The 15,803-nt window shown below is 48.7% G+C and overlaps 1 protein-coding gene across 2 annotated transcripts in view; it reads right to left on the reverse strand.

Annotated features, from left to right (window-relative positions):
- ZFAT (zinc finger and AT-hook domain containing) overlaps positions 1-15,803 on the reverse strand; it is a 183,945-nt gene that overhangs the window by 127,888 nt on the left and 40,254 nt on the right. For both annotated transcript variants that reach the window (XM_059995226.1, XM_059995225.1), the window contains exon 3: positions 11,373-11,624. In XM_059995226.1, coding sequence (XP_059851209.1) covers positions 11,373-11,624 — 252 coding nt within the window. The remainder of the gene's footprint in view (positions 1-11,372; positions 11,625-15,803) is intronic.

Raw genomic sequence — 15,803 nt, forward strand, 5'->3', positions numbered from 1 at the left:
CCATTCACCCCTTGGTCCTCCTCCCCAGGCTCAGCTGCTCAAGGGAAGAGACTCGTTTTACTCGCTTTGATCTCCAAAGTCTGGCTTAGTGCCCAGCAACAAGCTCAGGAAGGAGGAGAAAAAAGAGAAGAGGATCGGCCGCTGCAGGGATCTCACTCAGCCCTTGGCTTCAGACAGCTCCTCAGCAGCTGGGAAGCTCCAGGCACAGCAGTAAGTCCGGCTTTAAAGGCCGCTGGGCCACGGGCCATTCATTGCAGCATTTCTCAGTGCTCGGGTTGTTAGTGGTGAGAGAGAGACTCCTTTTCAAAATGGGGGGTGGGGAAATAAGTAGCTGCTACTTGTCTGAAGAGCCATCACTTGGAGAAAGGCCCCCTGTGTCACAGGCTCCATCCCTCCCATCACGTCCCTCGAGGCGGGATACAGGCAGCCCCCGAACTGCAGAGAGCACGACGCAAAGGGGCTGCAGCACAAGAGGCCGGCCTCCAAGATGCTGGACAAGATATTCCATAAAGCCCTGCTTGGGTGGGATTTAGTTAGCTCCTCTTCTCCCCCAGCCCCTGCCCCCCACCGTGAAAAATGGCACTGAGTGCCCTCTGATTACCTGAGAGTCGCAGCAGGTCTGTAGTAGAGAGTACGGGGCCGGCTCCACATCTGACTTATGTCACGTGTCTCACATTGGGACACGTAGTCACCAAAGGGACTGGAGGTTTAATTCAGGTGACTCTGGGCCAGGGCAAGGTGGAGAATCAGAGGACCAGCACTCAAAGACAGCTGGATCCACGTGACAAAAGCTGGAGCTCGGAAGTCGAAGGGACCAGGATTCACGTAATTACTAGCTGGCGTCGGGCAGCTTCCTTCGTCTAGCAGAGCCTGTATCTTCATCTAAGCGATGAGCCAGCAGCCCTGCCTCAGCACCCAGCAGGAGGATGAGAACAGATGCTCAGCACCCTGACAGCAGCTGGCACAGACGGGCACACGGTAAGAGGAGGCACCATCACCGCTGCGGGGCCCAGCTGGGGCCCACAAGCATCACGCTCCCGCTGACCTGGGTCTAGGATTCTGTGGACCTACAGGAAGCTCTAGACCAGCTCGCCTCTGGAATTATGGAAGCATGTAAACAAACTCTGCCAAACTTAGCGGCCTGAGCCGTACCCACAGTTTGCTCACCCAGGGCCCGTCTCTGGGGCCTGTCAGGGCTCATGGCTGCAGATCTCACACTCTCTTCCTTCCATAAACAACTCTGGCAATGGATCCCATTCTCATTTATCTGAATTTTATTCCAAGTGTCAGGAGCTACTGAAGAGAGAAAGGTCACGTGCAGGTGTTTTCCTTCAGCGGACGTTTAGCAGGGCTGCCTGCACCAGGGCACCGTGCCGGCCTCAAGAATGAGAAACAGCTAGGGAGCTGGCTTAGAGGGTTCAGGGCAGCTTTCCAAGAAGAAAAAGCTGCCTGTGCAAAAGAGCCCATGGGGCACGTGGGGCGGAAAGCAGGCAGAGGTGAGGCCCCTCCACGCAGCGGGGGAGGCCACGGGAGGACTCTCAGCAACAACGTGACGTGTCACCTTAGCACGTGACATCCTTCTGTGAAGGGCGAACTTATGGGGAGCAGGTCTAGAAGTGGAGCAGCCGGTCTGCTAGGCAAAGAGTCCATATGAGAGATGAGAAGGCCAGACCCAGGGCAGGGAGGACGCCCGGAGAGGAAACTGACTGAGGGCTCCAGAATCGTGGGGAGTCGGCAGGCTGGAAGTGAGCCAGAGGAGGACGCAAGGATGACTCCAGACTCTAGCTCAGATGACTCCACAGCACCAGCAAAGGAGAGGTAACTTTCACAGGCAACCCTCAAACACAGGTGAAAAGAATGACAGCGGAAACCTGAAATGTGAAGAGCAGGGGAGAAGGAGGAAAGAAGGAAAACAACTACAGAGGCAAAAGCTGAGTGGAAGCCAGTACAATGGCCAGACAGTCAGCAACACGAACCTGGGACCTCTCCCGCGTCGTGTGACCCACTCCGCACAGAAACGCAAATGGAAGTGATGAAACATGCTGAGTTTCCCCCCATTAGACACTGCACAGTCCTAGTTTCTGCTCTCTGAAGATTCATGCTTTCATTCACACGATATTTACCGAGCACTGGCTGCGGACAAGTGTAGTTTTTCAGAGGGCAAAGGGAAGCAGGGCCTGCCAAGCAAAATGAACAACGCACGAGAAACCAAGAGAGCACAGGGCACTGTGGCCTCTGGATGTTCATTACAGAGTCGTAGGTGGGCACCATGGGACGGGGTAAGAAATCAGGGTACAGGGCGGCAGCTGCCAGGTCATACATAAACAACCTAGAAGGTTCCTGAGGAGCTTGGACTGTCTCTGAGCAGCGGTGGGCATCAGGGCGGGCTGTCTTCAGGGAAGGGATGTGACCGGTGTGCATTTCAGAAAGATGGCCCTAATGGCAAGGAGAGGCATGGTTTCCAAAGCAGAAGGCACCTATCCAGGGGATGCCTAGGCCCATCCACTGAAATCTGGGAAGAGAGGAGCAGAATTCCTCTTTACTTTTCTTACCTCTTCCTTCTGAAATGTATATCTTACGTATGCTTCATAATGCCTATAACACACGCACACGGCAGTGTATGTATTCGAGCCACCACGCCTGAGTTCCCATCCCAGGTCCACCGCTTCCTACCGTGTCACACTGAACAGCATGCTTGCCTCAGTTTCCCAGTTTGTGAAATGAGGATAAAAACAGTAACCATCTGGTAGGATTTTTGTGAAGAGAAAATAAATTAATACTTGCAAGACACTCAGAATAGACCCACATTAAGAACTCCATCGATACTTACTAAATTTTTTTAAATTATTTTTAAAGTTTTGGCCACACCACGTGGCATGTGGAATCTTAGCTGCCCGACCAGGGATTGAACCCGCACCCCCTGCAGTGGAAGCATGGAGTCTCAACCACTGGACCGCCAGGGAAGTCCTGATTATTAAATTGTAAAAATGCAAGTTATTAGTAAATAAGTAAATATTTATTGGGGATATATTTGCAGATCACTGATGCACATCTAGCATGGATCAGAGAGGGAGGGCAGACCAGACTTGTTACAAGAGTCCATGTGGGAGCCTGACCCACAAGAATGGCAGCAGAGATGCAGAGAAGAATCAGAGGAATATTTAGCAGGAAAAGTCAGCTGACTATGGCAAGTGGCCGGATGTGACAGGTGAAGAAGAGGTTTCTGGATGAGACACGTGGACGGGGTGGCCAGTCACCAGGACGGAAGATCAGGGGAACATTTATAAGGAGCCTGTGGGACCCCAGACTGAGACACAGGCCTTGAGCTCAGGACATGGTCGGGGCAAGGAGGACATCTGCAGATCCCCAGACCGCAGTTGTGGGCAAATCCATGGAAATGGTAGGAGCCATGCAGTTGCCACTAGTGACAGCCACCAAACCTTTCCAGTCCTCCCCCACCATGGGCCCTTGACATTGGGGGAGATCAATTCTGGCTAATGAACTGCAGGGGCAGAAATGACAGAGGTCACTTCTGGGCTGACATGAAACCCTCAGGCTCTCCTCCCCTCCTGCCCGGTGACCAGCTGTGTTCGGGATGCTGACTGCTATCTCTGCCTGGGTCCCTGGGTGAGCAGAGCCTCCTGAGAATCTGCAGCAGAACAAGAAGGAAAGCTTGGTTCTGTGTGGCCACCGCGATGGGGGAGACTGGTTGTAAGGGCGTACCCTGGCCCACACCGACAGAACCCGCGACAGTTAAGGGCTAAACAGACGGGCCCAAGCTCACGAAGCAGGTGGGGCAGGAGGAAAGTGGGACGAGGGGGGTCCATGAAAGGTGACACTAACTGTCCCAAAGTCCCACATTTCCAAGCATGCTGAGGACCATGTATGCTTGGAGGCCACTGCCCTTTGCATTCCCCTCATTAGCACAGAGATAAAACAAGGGTTCACAAGGCAGCGAGAGGAAACAGAATTTATCATTCTGTATCTTTCCACAGAGAAAAGTGTTCTACTCAGAGACTGACACTGCTCCACCTTTCCACCTGCAAATTTTCAAACCCGACTCACTCAAAACAGTTTTCAATCACAGAAGCTACTTATCAAGTCAGCGGTTTTGCTAACACAAATATAGTAGAAGACACTTGAAATATTGCTGTAAAAAATCCTCATGAAGATTATAGGTGCATCTTAAAGAAGATCTTAAAATAAATGCCTTGGGGACTTCGCTGGTGGCGCAGTGGTTAAGAATCCGCCTGCCAATGCAGGGGACACGGGTTTGAGCCCTGGTCCAGGAAGATCCCACATGCTGCGGAGCAATTAAGCCCGTGAGCCACAACTACTGAGCCTGCGCTCTAGAGCCCGCAAGCCACAACTACTGAAGCCCACGCGTCTAGAGCCCGTGCCCCGCAACAAGAGAAACCACCACAGTGAGAAGCCCGCGCACCGCGACGAAGAGTAGCCCCCGCCCGCCGCAACTAGAGAAAAGCCCACGTGCAGCAACGATGACCCAACGCAGCCAAAAATAAATAAATAAATTTATTTTAAAAATTAATTTAAAAATAAATAAAAAATAAATGCCTTGTCTTCTTTAAGGAGGATTTAACAAGAATAAGAGCAAATTTTTGCAACTCTCCTAGCATAAAATGACCCCAGAAATAACAAGCTTAGAAAGGTTCAGAAGTCACTTTTCTAAACTTGACGTATTGATTTCTGTAGAGGCTGCAAAGTGTTTTTCAAAAACACCAGCTGTTCCACATAATGTCATTGGGGGAAAAAAATCTCTTTTCCTGGTTTCTTTTATTATTCAAATTCAGAATAAAATAAATAAATGTTGAATATATATATCAAAATATTATCTTAGGGGGCTTCCCTGGTGGCGCAGTGGTTGGGAGCCGATGCAGGGGACATGGGTTCGTGCCCCGGTCCGGGAAGATCCCACATGCCGCGGAGCAGCTGAGCCCGTGAGCCATGGTCGCTGAGCCTGCGCATCCGGAGCCTGTGCTCCACAGTGGGAGAGGCCACAACAGTGAGAGGCCCACGTACCACAAATAAATAAATAAAGTAAGTAAATAAATAAATAAATGTTTAATATATATCAAAAATATTATTTTAGGGCGCTTCCCTGGTGGCGCAGTGGTTGGGAGTCCGCCTGCTGATGCAGGGGACGCGGGTTCGTGCCCCGGTCCGGGAGGATCCCACATGCCACGGAGCGGCTGGGCCCCTGAGCCATGGCTGCTGAGCCTGAGCGTCTGCAGCCTGTGCTCCGCAACGGGAGAGGCCACAACGGTGAGCGGCCCGCATACAGCAAAAAAAAAAAAAAAGTATTATTTTAACTTGCCATGGTTCAGTGTAGGGAGAAAGCTTATCTTGTTTTCTTCTAATTGTTTTAACAAGCAAAAGAGTCAAGGTCAATTCTTTAAAATGTCACTAAACTGCTCTTTACAGAGCATGAATTAAAACAATTATGCAAGAATTTTCCAAATTGTAATATTGTGCTTGGCAAACTAAGGAACGTGGAGCAATCATCACAGCGATGTCAGCCACGAGGCAGCTGGGCATAAGGTCATTTCTGCATATTTTAGAAGCTTTAGCAGTGGCCAGAAAGGGAAAAACACCCAGAGCTTCTACCTTTCCATTTGGTATCTGTTAAATTAAAGTGCACTTAGGTCATTCAAATCAATGGACTACGAGGCCATTTTCTATACAGCTTAGCACTGGAGGAAGCTGATAATCGAATTAGAAAGGACTGTGCCTGTCTGCCACTGCTGAAGAGATTGCCTAATTAATTACAGAATAGGAAATAAACATCAGGACCATACAGGATGGAACTTTCATTTCCCATGAGGTTAGAGAAAAAGCTGAGAGAGATATACTGAAATGAACAAAATCAACATCCATGAAGTAGAAATGAGACTGGTTTTAAGACACAAACATGGTAGAGCTGGGCCAGCCACAGGGTAGGAGTGGGGACACATGGGATGGTACCCAGCCCTACGTCCGAGGAGCTGTGTGACTCTGGATAATCATCACTTCTGGACCTCAACTTCCTCAATTATAAAATTATGAAATTGGTTTGAAAAGGGGGTTTTCTGAGCCAATCCTAGAAGGTCACATATTGTGTGACTCAGTTGGTGTAACATTCTCGAAATGACAAAATCACAGGGTTGGCGATCAGTGGTTGTGGGGTGACTATAAAGTGGGAATACAAGGGAGACATCTGTGGTGACGAACAGTCCTGTCTCCCAACTGCCGCAGTGGCTACACAAACCTACACGTGTGATGAATGATGAACGACGCACACAGTATCTCACTGTCAAGGTCCTGAACTTGACATTGTGCTGTAGTTATGTAAGACGTCACCACTGGGGGGAAGAGGGTAAAGGGTACATGAAACCTTTCTCTACCATCTTTGCAACTTCCTATTATTCCAGTAATTGTTTCAAAATATGAAGCTTTATTTTTTAAAGCGTTTCTTAGACTTGGAAGCAGACCCTTATTACTTTCTCAAATTGTGCTTATGAAGATCATTCCTTTCCCCTTAGTTATTGATCAAATATATATAACTGTCTTACTTCACAACTTTCACAGAATTACAATTTCCAGAAGGATCAAAGATATAGATAAAAAATGAAACCATACAAATAACAGAGGAATATATAGAAGGTTGTTTATTATTTTGGGGTATAGGTAAGTGTTCTAATCTATGATAAAAAGGGCAAGAAATTTAAAAGAAATATTTGACAGTAGTGACAATGCTGATATTTAAAACTACAGTAAAACGCAAAAGACAAAGGAAGCAATTCTACAAATGAAATTAAAAGAAAAATGATAAAACTGGAAAATATTTTCAGAATATATGGTGATCTAAAAGTGTAACAAGTAAAGGGCGTGAGCGAGGAATGCCCTGAATTACACACAAAACAAAAACCCCTAATAACTGCAATAAGAGAGTCCACGAGTGACCAAATAGAGGCAAATTAAAATAATTAAAGAAAATTGTTCACACTAGAGATTAACAGGATAAGACTGACACAACCCAGGATAAAGAGGTTAGTAAAGGCGGATATGAGGACACAGCCAAAGTCGGAAAAATAACAGATAGACACAGTCTACCGGGTAGCTTGACAACATGCGTATGTGTCAAAACGTAAAAGATGCCCTATTTTTTTTTTTTTTTTTTTTTTGCGGTACGCGGGCCTCTCACTGTTGTGGCCTCTCCCGTTGCGGAGCACAGGTTCCGGACGCGCAGGCTCAGCGGCCATGGCTCACGGGCCCAGCTACTCCGCGGCACGTGGGATCTTCCCAGACTGGGGCACAAACCCATGTCTCCTGCATCGGCAGGCGGACTCTCAACCACTGCGCCACCAGGGAAGCCCAAGATGCCCTATTTTTTGTTTGTTTGTTTTGTTCAAATAGTTTTATTGTTATTTTATCAACTAAAGTTGTCATATGATTTATTCAGATAAAACTCACATAACATAAAATTAACCGTTGTAGAGTGAACAATCCAGGGACATTTAGAACATTCATAATGTTGTGCAACCACCACCTTTATCTAGTTCCAAAACTTTTCTATCATTCAAAATAAAACCTGTACCCATTAAGCAGTTTGTCCCCATTCTCCCCTCTCTTCCAGCCCCTGGTAACCACCAACAGTCTTCTGTCTCTATGGATTTATCTCTTCTGAATATTACATATACATGGACTCATAAAATATGTGACCTAAAAGATGTCCTATTAACCCGAGAATTACATTACTAGGTATTTACCTAAGATAATAAAGACACAAGTGCAAATATAGTAATAATAAAATAAAACTGCATGCTCGATTGTACACCCCAGTAGTTTTTTGTTTGTTTGTTTGTTTTTAATCAGGGAGAAAAATTTAAAACAATATTCAGTGTCAATCAACTGGAGACCAATGAAGGAAAACTTATGGCCCATGCACACAATGAAATGCTGCGTGGCCTTTAAAAATGACAAAAATCTACATTTACTGACTGTTTTCAGTCAGAAAGCAGAGCATCGCAATCAAAAGCACAGACCCTGCAGCCAGAATATGTGCATTCAGAGTCCAGCTCCACCCCTTACGGGCTGTGTGATGTTAGCAAACTCCTGAACTTCTCTGTGCCTCAGTTTCCTGGTCTATAAAATGGGAATGATAATAGTGCCTATGATGTTGCCATGATAATGAAATGAGCTATTGATAATAGTTGTAAAAGACTGAGAACAGTATCTGCAACATAGAATGTGCTACAAAACAGCGTGTTAAAGAAAAAATACTGACATGAAAAATTTATCTGCTCCATTACTGAGTGAAAAAAGATCACAGAACATTATATATGACCTCATTTCTGAAAAATGTATATGAACATACATAGAAATGAGAAAGACCTTTCTTCACTTTTTTTACACAGTGTAATAGACCTTATACCTAGGCAGTGAAAGTTTGGATTATTTTTACTTTCTTCTTAGTATTTTTTATATCATTCCAGGTATTAAAAAAGAAAACAAATAACAATGATAATATCCAATTGGTACTCTTGGATACTTTTGGAATCTAAATTGGTGTGAGCTTTCTAGGGGGCAATTTGGCTATATGTAATACACTTTCTGGCCCAGTAGTTCTACTTTTAGGAATTTATCCCACAAAAATAACAAATAATAATCCACACATACACATATATACACATACACAAACGCATACATATACATAAGGGAATGTTTATTAGAGCAATATTTATAACAGCAAAAAATATGGAAATAACCTAAATTTCACTAAATGTACCGTGGTTGGCATGAACAACGGAATACTATATGGCGTGGAAAAGTGACGCCGCAGAGCTCCATGAAAGATCCTTTCAGTGAGGGCCGTGAATACCCAGGTGAAGAGTCTGCACTTTCCTGTGAAGGGGAGACACTGCAGAAGTGTGTTTTGGGAAGAAACCCCCGAGGGCAGCACAGCCTGGGGGAACATCCACGGACCGGGCTGAACTTCTCACACGCCCTCCAAGTTAGATCTAGGCCTAAGGCCTGGAGGAATCAACAGCCAGAATGTTCGGTGCTGCTGAAGAGGATATCCCTGATTTCTAACCACAACGGTGCAGAAAGCCCAGGAGTCTCTCAGAGGGGGACTGATAGGACAAGCCAGCCATGTGAAGGCACAACACCAAAACAGACTCTCAACGAGACAGCCCTGAATGAGCAGAGACTTGGGTTCTCAGAAGGACTCGGGCCAGTACACGCAGAGCTGCCCTGATGGCTAGATCTGGCCCCTCTGGTTAAAACGAGACAACCATTGAGTATTTGTGCTAGAAAAAGAGAGCGGGGGCCGGGGCGGGGTGCATGTGTGGGCGCGTGCGACACACTCAGAGGGCAGGGGACGTGGGTGGAGAGAGGAGGGGAGCAACTGCATGAGCAGGGCCGGAGGGAACGAATCCCCTGGAGATGAGCGCCTCAGGTGCAGGGCCGTGGCCTCCTAACCCTTCCGCCATCGGCCACCTTATTGCTAGAACTCTGTGTATTTGCCGAAAGGACATTAGGCTCTGAAGCAAGATGCTGCTTCCTCCGAAACCACCGTGCTCCTGCCCCGTCTCTCACACGGTGAGTACTCACGCTCTATCTTGGGACGGCGGCCAGCCCGCTGCCTTACCTTGTTTGAATCCGTGTCCAGTATTTGCATCAGTCCCTGCAGCCTAGTAAGAGCTCACGTGGTCACCTTAAGAGCAGTTTAAAGGAAAGAACAACATTTTGTGTTGTCTACAACTTGCAACAGGTGTTGGCAATGAGCCTTGGCCACCTACCTAGATGTTTGATAAATATGAGGTGATGTCTTATCTCAATAATTCACCCAATCTGTGCTAGGATTTTACACACCAAGGGTCTTGCTCCACTGTTGGGAGGTGTTTCTAGGACTTAAGAATTGGGGTTCAGAGTCAGACAGTCTGGGTTCAAAGGCCAAGATCCCTTTCTAGCTAAAGAACCCCGGACAAATTGCTTAATGTCTTAGTGTCTGAATGCTCTTATCTATAAAACAGGAAGGCCAGCAATAGCACTGAGTCCATATGGCTATGAGTAACAGTAACAGCTAACATTTATGGGGTGTTTCTCTTTTAACTTTTTATTTTATATTGGAGTACAGCCGATTAACAACGTTGTAACAGTTTCATGTTCACAGCAAAGCGACTCAACCATACATATACATGTATCCTTTCTCCCCCGAACTCCCCTCCCATCCAGGCTGCCACGTAACATTGAGCAGAGTTCCCTGTGCTACACAGTAGGTCCTTGCTGGTTATCCATTTTAAGTATAGCAGTGTGCACATGTCAGTCTTATGGGGTGCTTTTGAAACGGCAAGTACCGTTCTAAGCACTGTACGAAGTCCTGTCTCATTGAATCCTCAGAGTAATCATATTAGCTAGTGCTGTTTTTATTCCCATTTTACAGATGAGGAAAATAAAGCAGAATGAAGTTAGTAAGTACTAGAGCTATGATTCAAACCCAGGCAGCCATAGTCCAAAGCCCAAATCCGTAACCAGAACTGCATGCTTAGCGTGGTACAAAACACAGTAAGAACTTCCTAAATTCTCAGACGTGGTTTGAAAACTTCAAAAATGGTGCAAGAATCAAACAAAAACAGCAGCACGACAGCAGAGGCCCTCAGCTCTCTGGTGCAATCTTGCCGTTTCGGCCCTCCTAGAAAGCCGTCTAGGTGACGTTCCCTACTCACACTCACATGTCCTTCGGCCTCTTTTAGAAGTTATTTCAGAGCTGAAGCCTTGCTAAGTACTTACCTGGAAGAAGCACCTGGTATTCTTTACTTTCTTCAAGAATACCTGCCACAATCTAGGCCATCAAGATCACTCACTGGGGCCTCGAGCATCCCAGTGTCTGCTCTTCTGTTCACATGGTCCCACTCATCCACTGAGACACCCTCCCTCCTTTACTCCAAATGCCACCCAAACTGCGACACCAGGCTCAGTCCGGAATTCCCATCAGAACACTTTCTCAACTCCTGATTTATTATCCTGTAACACTTTGCATTTTAAAAGCCCATTGTCTTACCCCAAACATAAGCTCGAGAGCACAGAGACTGTCTGACCCTCTCTGCAACGCCCCCGCAAGCGTCTAACTCAAGTACCCACCGTGACCTGCGCTCTGGGGGCATCAGCTACCAGATGATACACTCGATTCCAAGATGATGTACAGTAACAGTCAGTAATCATTGCAAAAATGAGCACTTTCCAGATAGGTGGGACATGTCTAAATATGTGCGATTTCCAAGTAACAAGTGAACACGTAAACACGGATGTGAGTAGTTACATCCGTGTGAGTTATCAGAAGGTGACGCGGTCGGCCCTCGGGCAGCACTCACCAGCCTCTCCCTCCTCCTCGCCCAGGTCCAGCACGATGATGCAGATATGCTTCCGCAGCTGGCGTGGGTTGGAGAACTTCCGGCAGCACTTGCTGCACTCCAGGCTGCTGGGAGTCAGGCTGCCCCCTCCCTCGGGGGCCCGCGGGCTGTCCCCGCTGGGAATAACGTTGTTTTCCGCCAGTTCCTCTTCAGGGCTGGCCTTCTTCGTGGACCCCTTTGGCCTGCCTCTCTTCCTCTTCATGACCGAAAACTCTATGAAGGAAGCAAGAGGGCACCATGTAGTCACAGGAGGCGACAGTGCAGGGCATGCACTCAATTTCCAAGTGTGGAAATACGTTTGGTTCCACGTTTTATTAAAAGAGGAAAGTCTGAAGCAGTTCCAGAAATGAACAGCTGCAAACAATCTTTACTGCTAATATCTCTGCACCTCTATGCTACTATACAATCAATTCTGTAATAATGTGACTTAAGAATATCACTTTAGGGCTTCTCTGGTGGCGCAGTGGTTGAGAATCTGCCTGCCAACACGGGGGACACGGGTTCGAGCCCTGGTCTGGGAAGATCCCACATGCCGCGGAGCAACTGGGCCCGTGAGCCACAACTACTGAGCCTGCGCATCTGGAGTCTGTGCTCCGCAACAAGAGAGGCCGCGACAGTGAGAGGCCCGCGCACTGCGATGAAGAGTGGCCCCCGCTCGCCGCAACTGGAGAAGGCCCTCGCACAGAAACGAAGACCCAACACGGCTAAAATAAATTAATTTAAAAAAAAAAAAAAAGAACATCACTTTATCAGAACCTTTGCACGTGCTTCTTCTGTAAGGCGGGGAGGACGTTTCTGTTTTTGTTTTTGTTTTGGCCGAGCAGCCTGTGGGATCTTAGCTCCCCGAGCAGGGATCAAACCTATGCCCCCTGCAGTGGAAGTGTGGAGTCCTAGCCACTGGACCGCCAGGGAAGTCCCGGGGAGGATTTTAAGTTGTGACCATCAGCCCCCAGTTCACAAACCAGGCTCCTTATGACCCACCATTTCCACTGAAATCCAGTTCTCAGAAACTTGCTAAGGACTTCTTTGCAAAGCGTTCTCAAAGGCTGCTTGGCTTTTCGTGCTCTTAATGAGCTACACAACTATTCAGACTATTTCAAGGCATCATAATTATTAGATGCAAATTGTTCTGATGAAAAAGAGAAAAAATAATTACAATCTAAAGCCACCAATTACAGGACTAAAGACAATATTTTTCAAGTTTCCTAGAAACCAAATGATTTAAATGTCATGATCAGAGCTGCTTCAGAGTAAGTTTCAAATCATTTTTCATCTTGTATTTCTTCTTAATTAGCATTCATTGTTAAGGCACTTGTCTCCAAGGGAAGGTGGGAATTAAGATGGGTGAGTGGGGTCAGGGGGCATCGTGCCGTTGTGTGAAGGTGGAGTGGTGTGTCTTAGGTGATGTGACTTGAGGGGTACCCAGAGAAGGCCAAGCAGGGGGCCAGCACAGCCTGGCCGCCATGCCATCTTTGGAGAGCCACCTGTCTGGCTAAGGCACGGCATGTCAGCAGCCCTCTTTGCATCTGAACATCAGGGCAGAGGAAGGGTCCTAGCTTCTAGCACCATCTTGAGGGAATGTCATCTGCGGAATTATGATACGTTCAAGGTCCCTCCTGCTCTCCCCAAGGCTACGGTTCTGCCCAGAAAACGTCAGCCACAGTGCCCACTGCTACCACCGTGAGGACCCCTTAAGTGGGTCACTTGTGCTCCCAAATGAGACAGGAAAGCCATGGGGCGGGCGAAGAGGGCAGGAAGGTTCCTGAGCAAAGTCTGCAGGGAAAGAGCAGCATGACAATGAGGGCTCTGGACAGAGAAGCCTGCTGTGACGTGGGGTCCCCAAGAGCTCAGAGGGATCAGGCACCAGCATGGGGGAGGAGCTGAGACGGGGAGCTCCCTGCAGAGCAGAGTTTCCACTGAGCTGCAGTGCTAAGCATGGCTCCCCCTTGACCTAGAGCTCCGAACCAGGGCCTTCCATGGCCAGGGCAGCCCAGCCCAACACACAGTCACTGCCTTCCCTCTATCTCACCGGACATGTCGGAGACGAGGATGGGGGTGGTCAGGAACAGGGGAGAAAAAAGTACTAAACAACAAGAAAGCAAACGAAGAGACCAGAACAAATGAGCAAGGGCACAAGCCCCTTGGATCCCTCTGGCCACACTGAAATTTTACCAAGGAGAATGTCAGCTGTGTGGACAGGAGGCCCAGCCAATGCGGAAGGGAGGCTGGAGGGGGAGGTGAGGAAAGGGAGGTGCAGTGAGGACAAACTCTTCACCTCGAAGTCATTAAAATTCTCCTCCTTATTACTCTTTACAACAGCAACTTACTGAAGCAGCAGTTAATAGAGGAGCAGAGTTCGCAAAGAGGCTACAAAACGCCCACCTCGTGTCCCATCCGCTGAGCTGCAGAAACGTGTTGCTTAACAGTTTGTAGGAGACCGTGGTCCCAACCCTGATGCCAGACTCCGCACCCCGCCACGCAGACTGAGGTCCTCCTCTGAAATGTCCTGAGGATGCAGTTGTGTAGTGAAGAAGGGGCTTTACCCGTAGAGAGGTCTGCCCTCAGCCACTGGGGGTGAGCTCTAGGCCCCTGGAAGGCCCTGCCTGACAGCAGTGCCCATGTGCACAGGGGCTTTAGCCACAGGACTAACGCTGTGACTTGTTTCAGGGGCTCTGCAACAGGTCAGATCAGTTCCGACCTCTGGATGAACTGGAGAAGAGAGGTCTTAGTCTGACCCCCAGGAGAAGCTGGAGACTGGGGGACAGCCACGTGAGCAGTGTGTCATCGAGCCCCAAACATCTCTGGACACCAAAGGCTCGGGCGAGCATCCCTGGTTGGAAATACTCGAGTCCTGTCATGTAATGTAGCCAGAAGAAGGCAGCGGCGTCCAGGACACCACGGGTGTGGGAGGGGGACCGAAAGCCCCTTGTCTAGAACCCCCTCCCCCATCCCGACCTCACCCAGGCATCTCCCCCTTTGGCTCGTTCTGACCTGTACCCTTTTTGTTTAGAACTGTCATCACAAGTACAGTGCTTTCCTGAGTTCTGTGAGTCATTCTAGAAAATTATCCAACCTGAGGGAGTCCTTTGGGTGCCTCAAGCTCGTACCTAGCTGCAGAAGCGTGGGTGGCCCTGGGAACCCTCAAATTTGTGGCTGGCGTCAGCAATCCTGGGCAGACGTCAAAGTCTTGCAGAAACCGTGCCCTTCCCCTCAGGTTCAGATTCGGCACTCATGGCAGCAGGGTACCCAGCACCCTCTCCCTGGGGACGCCCAGAGCAGGCGGCAGCCGCGGTGCCCATGGGTGCGACCCCTCTCCCCACACAGTGGGAGTGCAGCACGGCCGGCCGGACCCAAGAGTCATGCATGTGTCTCTCCACAGGCAGGACCCCCTGAAGACTGAGTCCCGTCCCGATGGCTTTTTATGCCCCAGCATGTGACCCGGTGTCCCACCCAGTGGGCACCCCGTAAATCGTGGTGACTGCACCCCAACAAGCAGGGTGCAATCTGCCGTCAAGGAAGAAACATAAAATCAGCCCTGAAAGCTCTGGAAAACCTCTAACACGACGGTGACAAAACTAATCTTACATCTTGCTGCATCCATAATTCAGATCCTCAAGACCAATTAGTTAGCTAAAAATGAAACATGCATAAATGCACTTGGAATCATTTAAGCACCGAAAACGAGTTGCTGCTGTCAACTACCCCCACGGTACAGAAGAGCGGAGAAGGCAAAACGGGGCGAGGAAAATCCTGTCGCCTCTAAATTGACACATTTTAATGGCGTCTGAATGGAGGAAATTTCAGTTCCTGCTCCTGTTCCCTGAATTCCTCTACTCAGGCATCACTGAACTCTGTGGATTTTGTCCTGAAGACACCTGCCCGTACACCCCGTCTCCGCTCACCTAGACCCCTGCACGGCATCTCAGAGTCCAGCTTTCTGCTCTGGTCTCTCTCAGCCTCCACCCCCTGTCTCACTGCCACTCTCTTGCTCTAGAACTTTCCATTGTTCTTGAGGACTTTGCCCCACGACTCTGAGACCTGGCTTTCCAGGCCCTTTATCACACAGTTCACCCTACACACGTGCGCACGCGTGCACACACAGAAACACACACGTGTGCATGCGTGCTCGCTCTCTCTCTCAACCACTCAGGGCAGTGTTCTAGGCCTCCCTAAATATGCAGAGGGAACACCTGCCTCTTTTTTGCTTCCTTGTGCTGTGCGCCCTCCTGCACCCCAATCAGAACCCTAACTCCAGGCCCAGTTCACATCTCAGTACCTCCTCTGTGAGGCAGCTCGGCCGACCCTGGCTGGCCCCGCAGTTGCGTGTAAGGCACACACGTGTGCAAGCTCACCCACACCATTTCCTGACTGTGTTGCTCTCCCCCCACCTTC

The sequence above is a fragment of the Delphinus delphis genome, chromosome 17 (genome assembly GCF_949987515.2).
Source record: "Delphinus delphis chromosome 17, mDelDel1.2, whole genome shotgun sequence".
Lineage (NCBI taxonomy): Eukaryota > Metazoa > Chordata > Mammalia > Artiodactyla > Delphinidae > Delphinus > Delphinus delphis.